General features: G+C 46.2%; 1 protein-coding gene across 1 annotated transcript in view; it reads right to left on the reverse strand.

Moving 5' to 3' along the window:
- The window catches only part of Crtam (cytotoxic and regulatory T cell molecule), a 28,897-nt gene extending 22,572 nt beyond the window's left edge, over positions 1-6,325 (reverse strand). Inside the window, exon 1 of the mRNA XM_048417398.3 lies at positions 6,177-6,325. Coding sequence (XP_048273355.3) covers positions 6,177-6,222 — 46 coding nt within the window. The 5' untranslated portion in view covers positions 6,223-6,325. The remainder of the gene's footprint in view (positions 1-6,176) is intronic.
- Positions 6,326-7,636: the final 1,311 nt, after the last annotated feature.

Raw genomic sequence — 7,636 nt, forward strand, 5'->3', positions numbered from 1 at the left:
CTAAGGCACCTAATTAGTCTAATGAAGGCCTGAACAGCCAATAGCTAGGCAGAGAAAGGATAGGTGGGGCAGGAGGACAGAAAATAGATAGGAGGAGAAATCTAGGCTCAAAAGAAAAGGGGGGAAGGAGGAGAGGAGAAAAGGAGGGGGGGGGAGGAGAGAACAGGGAGTTCCCGGGGCCAGAAGCCAGGCAGCTGCCAGGCAGTCAGACACAAGAAGCAGCGAAAGTAAGATATACAGAAGGAAAGAAAAGTAAAAAGTAAAGAGAAACAGGTTAATTTAAGTTAAAAGAGCTACCCAGGAAAGAGGTCAGACTGAGCATTCAAAACTAATAATAAGTCTCTGTTTCATGATTTGGGAGCTAGTTGATAGCCCCCAAAGAAAAAACCTGGTCTCTCTCTCTCTCTCGTGATATTTCATTTGTATTTTAATAAGTAAAGCTTGCCTGAAGATTAGAGAGTGAAACAACCATACTGATCAGCTATACAGACCAGGCAGTGGTGGCACACTCCTTTAATCCCAGGAGCCACACTAGTTTTCCATAGAGGCCGGGCAGTGGTGGGCACACCTTTAATCCCAGCACTAGAGAGGAACGTGAAACGGGAGGAGCCAGCTCTCACACTCATTCTGAGGGTTCATGGAGGCAGGACCGCCATTTCAGTCTGAGGTAGAAGTAAGAGCCAGTGGCTGGCTGCTTTGCTTTTCTGATCTTCAGGGTGAACCCCGATTTCTGGCTCTGGGTTTTTATTATCCATGCTATACATCTCCATCTCTGTGTACATTTGTGTAAGGCTGTGTACGTTTGTGTAAGGCTGTGGGTGAGTGCATCCTAGTGCCCAGGTGGAGGTCAGAGAACAACTCTTGGGAATCACTTCCCACCGTGTGGACCTCCTGGTTCCAAAGCAGCTCAGAAGTCTTCGCCACAGGAGTCCTAACCCACTGAGCTGCCTCACAGTCCCCCGGGTGCCAGTTCATCACATGTTCTCAGGATTCACACAAACTGGAGAGCGTGGCTTGCTACGCACACAGACTGTGTTGCAATCTTGTGGGGCCACGGTGTATGCAGTCTGCTGTGGAGACATGATAGAGGCTTGTCAACACCCCATCATGCAGGACTTTACAGAAATGGAGCTTGGACACCTCATCATCTCTTCTCTCTCACAGGTAAACTAGCAGTCCTAGACTTGGAAGATGGCTCAGTGGGTAAGAACACGTGCTCAGCAAGCATGAGGTCCTGAGTTCAAATCCCCAGCACTCACATAAAAGAAAAACTAGGCATGTCTGTGTGGTGTGTGTGTGCTTGTCATCCAGGTGTCAGAAGTTCAGAGATGGGCAGATCCCTGGTGGCAGCTAAGGCCAGGCTGGCTAAAACAAGTGGAATTCAGACTTAATGGAGATCCTGCCTCAAAGGCCATGAGGGAAAGAGCATTAGAGGAGGGGTATCCAGTATTCTCTACTGACCTTTGTATTATATGCACCAGCACACAAGTGTGCACACATGCACACATACTCACACATACACACACACTCTTTCTCACAAATACACCACCCACAGAATGGTAGATAGTGTCTCATCAAAGCACGTGTGACTAATTTTCAAGCAAAGGGCTCATGGTAGTCACGCCCACCTCCTGACGCCCGCACAGCGGAAGCCAGGGACTTCCTAAGAACCCTTGGCCCTTCCCAGCATTAGGGGGGAGTTTCTGTGGAGGGTCTTTATATAGGTTATCAGAGAAACTGAAAAGACAAGAAAATATTCATTTTTAAAAATTGGCTTATGCCCAATTGTTGCATGTAATAAATTCAAAATCAATCAGAACAAGTCTATTGCAGGGTCCCAAACTTAGCTTGTGCAGTTGGAATCTGTCCTGTTCTGTCCCCTGTGCCTCTCTGTGTCCAGTTGGAACCCAGGATCTTTCCTGTCCCCCGTGTCTCTCTGGCTCTCCTAGCTAATACAGATAAGCCACAGGCTCCATCCCAGCATTTCCTTACATTAGTTAATGGGGTCACCAGCCATGGCACCCAGACATCCGACAAGCACACTAGCCTCTCATCTCTTGCAAGCACTGATTTAATCAATCCAGACTTCCTTTCCCCACTAGTGCTGTGGCCTTGACTGAATGTCCCAATTGCTTCTTGCTGAACCATTCCAGCAACTGTCTTCTAACTGTCCCTCCCCCTAATTCATCATCCATTAGCTTTTAGACCGACATTTTAAAGACATTATGCTTCCTTTCATTTAAACTGTTTCCTGGGGCTGGAGAGACGGCTCAGCAGTTAAGAGCATTTGCTGCTCTTCCAGAAAACAGCTTGGTTCACAGCACCCAGAGTTGTGGCTCACAACTGTCCGTCACTCTAGTTCCAAGGGATCCAATGTCCTCTTTGGTTTCGAAGGTCGCTAGGCACGCGTGTGGGTGCACAGGCATATGTGCATATAAAACACTCATGTTCTTAAAATAAAACAAAATAAAATAAAAAAGTTAAAAAAGAGCACATCCGGCTCTCGCAGAGAACCTGAGTTCAGTTCCTAGTTCCCACAGTTAACCGCTGCCTACAACTCCAGGTGGATCTGATGCTTCTGTCCTTCCACCCCGCCCCCCTCCACACCACACACACATACATATAATTTTTAAAGAAAAATAAGGAATCTTTAAAAGTATTTCCTATAGCTCCCTTTGTGCGTAGGCATCAGGCTAAAGTTCCTGATGATTTCATCACACGTTTTCGTGTCTCACTTGATGATGCTCCTTCCAGGTAGCCCAAGTGAGGGGACATTTGTTGGGAGATTCAGGCTGAAAAGTCACTCTTGCCCAGCCATCCTCATGGCCAGCACAGAGCCTTTCTTATCTCCTCCAAGACTCTCTTTCTGGAGAGTCAACTCATAGATTGCAACCTTTGTAAAAACTTCCAAGTAGAAGACTCCAGGTACTGCGCAGTGCTTAAAGCATGTGCTGCCGAGCAAGCAAGGAGGTGGGCGTTGGAATCCCTAGAACTCACATTAATGCTTGGTGGGAGCAGTGGTTCCTTCGCCACTCCCACCCACAGGAGGCAGAGATGGAATCCCTGGACCAAGCTGGCTAGTGAAAGTAGCTACCTAGCCAAGCTCTAGGTTTGACGGAGCGACCCTGCCTCAGAATTATTAAATGGAGAGTGATCAAGGAAGAGTTTTCACTATCAAACTTGGGCTTGCACACACTTGTACACACATGTTCACACATATACATACATGCATGCATACCACACACACACACACACACACACATAAAGAAAAACACACTTGAATACAGGCCTTCACCTCCTTCCTTCCAACAGACCAAATCTCTCTTCTAGATACTGAAAGGCTTTGATGGGTTCAGCACTAAGCGCACATTCCTTTACACTTGTGTAGTTTTAGGGACAGTTCCATGAATGGATTACAAATGGCTAGAAGTGAAGGCAGTGTGCTGTTCGTTCACTATGGACTCCCAGGGACTGGAATAAAGGTAATTTTTAAAGATATTAGTTGAAAGAGCAATGTAAATCTTCAGAGACAAATATTTTAAGAGAGCTCTTAATTTTCCTCTGCAATAGTGGCATCAAACAATAGAGACTTGAACTGAATTAAAGCTAAAAGCATGTGCGTGATTTCTCAGATCGTGCTTCTGCGGCTCTCGTGGAGGAGTAGGCAGAGATGCACGTCAGGGAAGATCATTACAAAAAGAGATTGGGAGGATTTTTAGATAGACCAGGCGGAGAACCTGCAGATGTGAAAACCAATTAGACTTGTCAAAATCAAATCATTTTCCAGGCCATCATAAAGAGGCCGGCTCGACGCAAGAGAACAAAGGAATTCCTCAGTTTGCAGAACACCTGCCTTCCTACAGCTAGAGAAGAGGCTTGGAAATGGCCCGGGTTTGACCTTTCCATCGTCCACAGTGTAAGGGAGAGGAATGAATTTGGAAAAAGCAACAACCAAACAAACAAAAACGCCCAGACTCACTCTCATTATGTTTCATCCACCCTTGAGATTGTTCATTCCGGGAGCTTGGAAACCAGGGGCAGGGCCCAAGATCTTGAGATTCCTTTGTCTGCAAATCTCTGGCAGCCTCAGAAGCCACCGCAGCGATTTTTCTGCTGCCTAATGTGCTAAAGTCAGCTGAAGATTTGCAGCTGTGTGGAAGCTGATGTTGACAAGAAGCAGCACTGCCAGCTCCTGCCCACTGGACCCTGAGGAGCCTGAGCAGGTTTAGGTCAGAGTGAGCAGCAGTGGTTCGAATCCCACCCAGGGTCTGTGTCACCTAGGTGGGGGAATTTTCAGTTTGGGTTCTTTCAATATTGAACCTTTCAGAATATCTAAGTCAGTCTAAGCCTCAGGTTCTTCATCCTCGCTAAGACAGAGTTTCAGGGCTGGAGACATGGCTGGGCAGTTAAGAGAACACCACTCTTGCAGGAGGACCTTAGCTCGATTCCTAGCACACACATGGGTGACTCGCAAATATCTGTAACTCCAGTTCCTGAGGAATCTGATGCCTCTGGCCTCAGCAGGCACCAACATACATGTGCACAGACGAGTTGCATGTCCTGGAAGACTTGTCGTAGGTTTATCTTTTTGTTTTCTTATTTTTTGAGACAGGGTCTTGCCGTGTTGCTTCGCAATTACTGACATCCATGACATAGCCTAGACTGATCTTGAACTCAGGGTGATTCTCCTGCCCCAAGTGCTGATCTTCAGATGTGCACTGCTGTGCTCAGAATAGGTTTCTCTTAAGATACGATCCTTTTGCTTTTGCTGTTTATTTTTTTAAAAAAACTATTTCTATGGGATTTTTTTTTTTTAATGTGGGAAATGTTTGAAGCGTGGAAAAGTTAAGGTCAGCTGAAGACTTTAAACCTTGGAATAATTGAAATCATACTAATTTTGGCTGTCTAAATGTACCCTTTCAGAATGCATTAGCTGTTCTGTAAGCCACTTACTCAAGAAGCTAATGTCATTCGTTACTAAAACGGAATCCTCGTTAAGTGCCTCAGGGTACAGGGATAGGAAAGGAAGACATAATTGAAATACAGAGATCAGGGAATTGAAAAACTATGTAAAACTAAAAAAAAAAAAATCTTTATGCCCCCCTCCCACCCCCAAATATCCAAACAGCGTCCTTCGGTTGCCATTCGAAATGAAAGCAAGCGAGCGGGAAGGCACGTGACCTGACACAGGGCAGGAGAGTCACTACTTGGAAGCAAGGCTTGGCGGTGGCTCTCTGTATGTGGTCCCTTCCCACCCATCTGGCACAAGGACCATCTGTGACATCAGGAAATGATCCCCCACCCTTTCCCCCACTTTTGGGTAGGACTAATGTGACCTAGCCCAAAAGGTCACTGCCCCTTTCTCTAATGTTCATAACTCTATGGTAGAATTAGGCTTCAAAAACCAAACTATAGCAAAATGTGAAGTAGGACTGATTTATTTCTATAAAGTATGTGGCCTTTAGGGCTGGAGAGACGACCCAGCTGTTAAGAGCACTGGCTGCTCTTGCAGAGGACTTGGGTTCATTGCCAGCTCACATGACAGCTCAAGGCCATCTGTAACTCTAGTTCCCAAAGATTCGACTTCCACTCTGCTCCCCTCGGACACTGCGTGCACATGGTACACAGACTAAGGCAGGCAAAACTTTCATACGCATAGAATTAAAAACAAATGTATACTTAAAAGTAGCTAGTTTTCACCAGGATCTTATTCTCTCTGAAGTAAACTAGAATTGAGTAGTGCCTTGCCACTTTCAAGGAGCTTTTGCATTTGAGATGTTCTTATAATGAAGAGTGTGACAGGCCAAACTTTTAGTAACATCTTCATCTAAAGATGAAAAAGCTGAATTTAGAGAAATTAAAATATTTGACAATGACTTGTACACAAGGACGTTTTGACGAGGAAGCCAGTTACGTTTCGCAGTACCAGATCCACAGTTGCGTGCCATACTGTCCCTAGTCCCCGAAGAGCAGCTGACAGGAGACATAAAAGGCACAGTATCCGGGCGTGTGGGCTCAGTTCAGCTAGAGAAGTATTAGCAAAATTACCTGAGTTGTCTTCCACAGTAGGTCCTTCATGAACACAGTAGACTGACAGGTAAGTTTAGTAAAAAATGTTAAGTCTGCTGAGCAAAATACAAACCAAAACAAAAACCCTGTTCATTCTAAGTCCTTACCTTGCAACGGGACCCAAGTCAGCAAGCTGAGAACTCCCCACCACATGCTGGCTGCGACAAACACACCCTTTGACAGCTTCCTGTAGGTGCTGAGGTACAGGCAGGCTTTTGAAGGGAGGAGGCTGTAGCTCTGTGACCTGACGTGTACCGATTCCTCCACCCACTCGGAGCTCCCTCTTAGCTACCCCTCAAACACCTCCTGGTGGAACATCTCGGGGGGCCACAGGTGTCATCGCCATTGAGAGGTGTGAGTGGGGTGCTGGTGACATACTGCCTTACCACACGAGTGGGTAGGGATGGTAAGTCAACTGACTGAGTCTCCGGGGAAGACAGGGCAAAGGAAAGGTCGAAATGCCTCTGTCTAGTGAAATCATCTTGGTTTTTGCCTTTTTTTTTTTTAGTTTATTGGGCAAATTATAGCTAGGTAATTTTTGCCTGACCTTCTTGGATATTTTGTATTTATAACTTGGACAATGATTTCTAGCGGTTGTTAGGGAATACATCAATTCATTCATTCGTGTTTGAAATCTATACATCCATCTGCTTATCTATCCTTTCATCTACTGACCAATCCACTCATTCATTCACCCTTCCTTCTATCTCTCCAGTCGTCAGCCCACTTTTTAAATCTTATTTATTTATTTAGCTTACATACAACTTCAGTTTCCCCTGTCTCCTTTCCTCCCAGTCCCTTCCAAGCCCTCCCCTCACTTCCCCTCTACCCACCTCCACTCCTCTGTCTCTATTCAAAAAGGGCAGACCTCCATGGATATTGACAAAATATGGCATATCAAGTTATGGTAAGACTAAGCACATCATCTTGTATTAAGGCTGGGCAAAGCAACCCAGTATGAGGAGTAGGTTCCCAAAAGCCAGTGAAAGCATCAGAGACAGGGCCTGCTCCCACTGTTAGGAGACCCACCAGAAGACCATGCTACACAACTGTCACATATATGTAGAGAGACTAGGTCAGTCCCTTGTAGACTCTCTGGTTGTTGCTTCAGTCTCTGTGAGTGCCTATGACCCAGGTTAGTTGATTTTGTGGGGTTTCTTGTGAGGTTCTTGACCCCTTTGGCGCCTACAACCCTTCCTCCCTCTTCTGCAGGATCCTCCAAGCTCAGGCTAATGTTTGGCTGTGGGTTTCTGCATCTGTTTCCACCAGTTGATGAATGAATCCTCTCTGACGACTATTGGTCTGGGCACCATTCTATGAGTACAGCAGAATATCGTTAGGCATCATTATATTGACAACCCCCCTCCCCCAATTGTGTTTGGTTCTATCCTGGGTCTCTAGGCCACCCAGCCTCTGGGCCTTGGCACTCCAGGAAGTGTGAGAGTGGACTCACTCCCATGGCAGGGGCCTCATCATTGGTTGGCCACTCCCACAATCTCTGCACCACCCTTTCCCCAGCACATCCCATAGGCAAGACAGACTGTATGTCGAAGGTTATGTGGCTGTG

The sequence above is a fragment of the Myodes glareolus genome, chromosome 4 (genome assembly GCF_982192425.1).
Source record: "Myodes glareolus chromosome 4, mMyoGla1.1, whole genome shotgun sequence".
NCBI lineage: Eukaryota > Metazoa > Chordata > Mammalia > Rodentia > Cricetidae > Myodes > Myodes glareolus.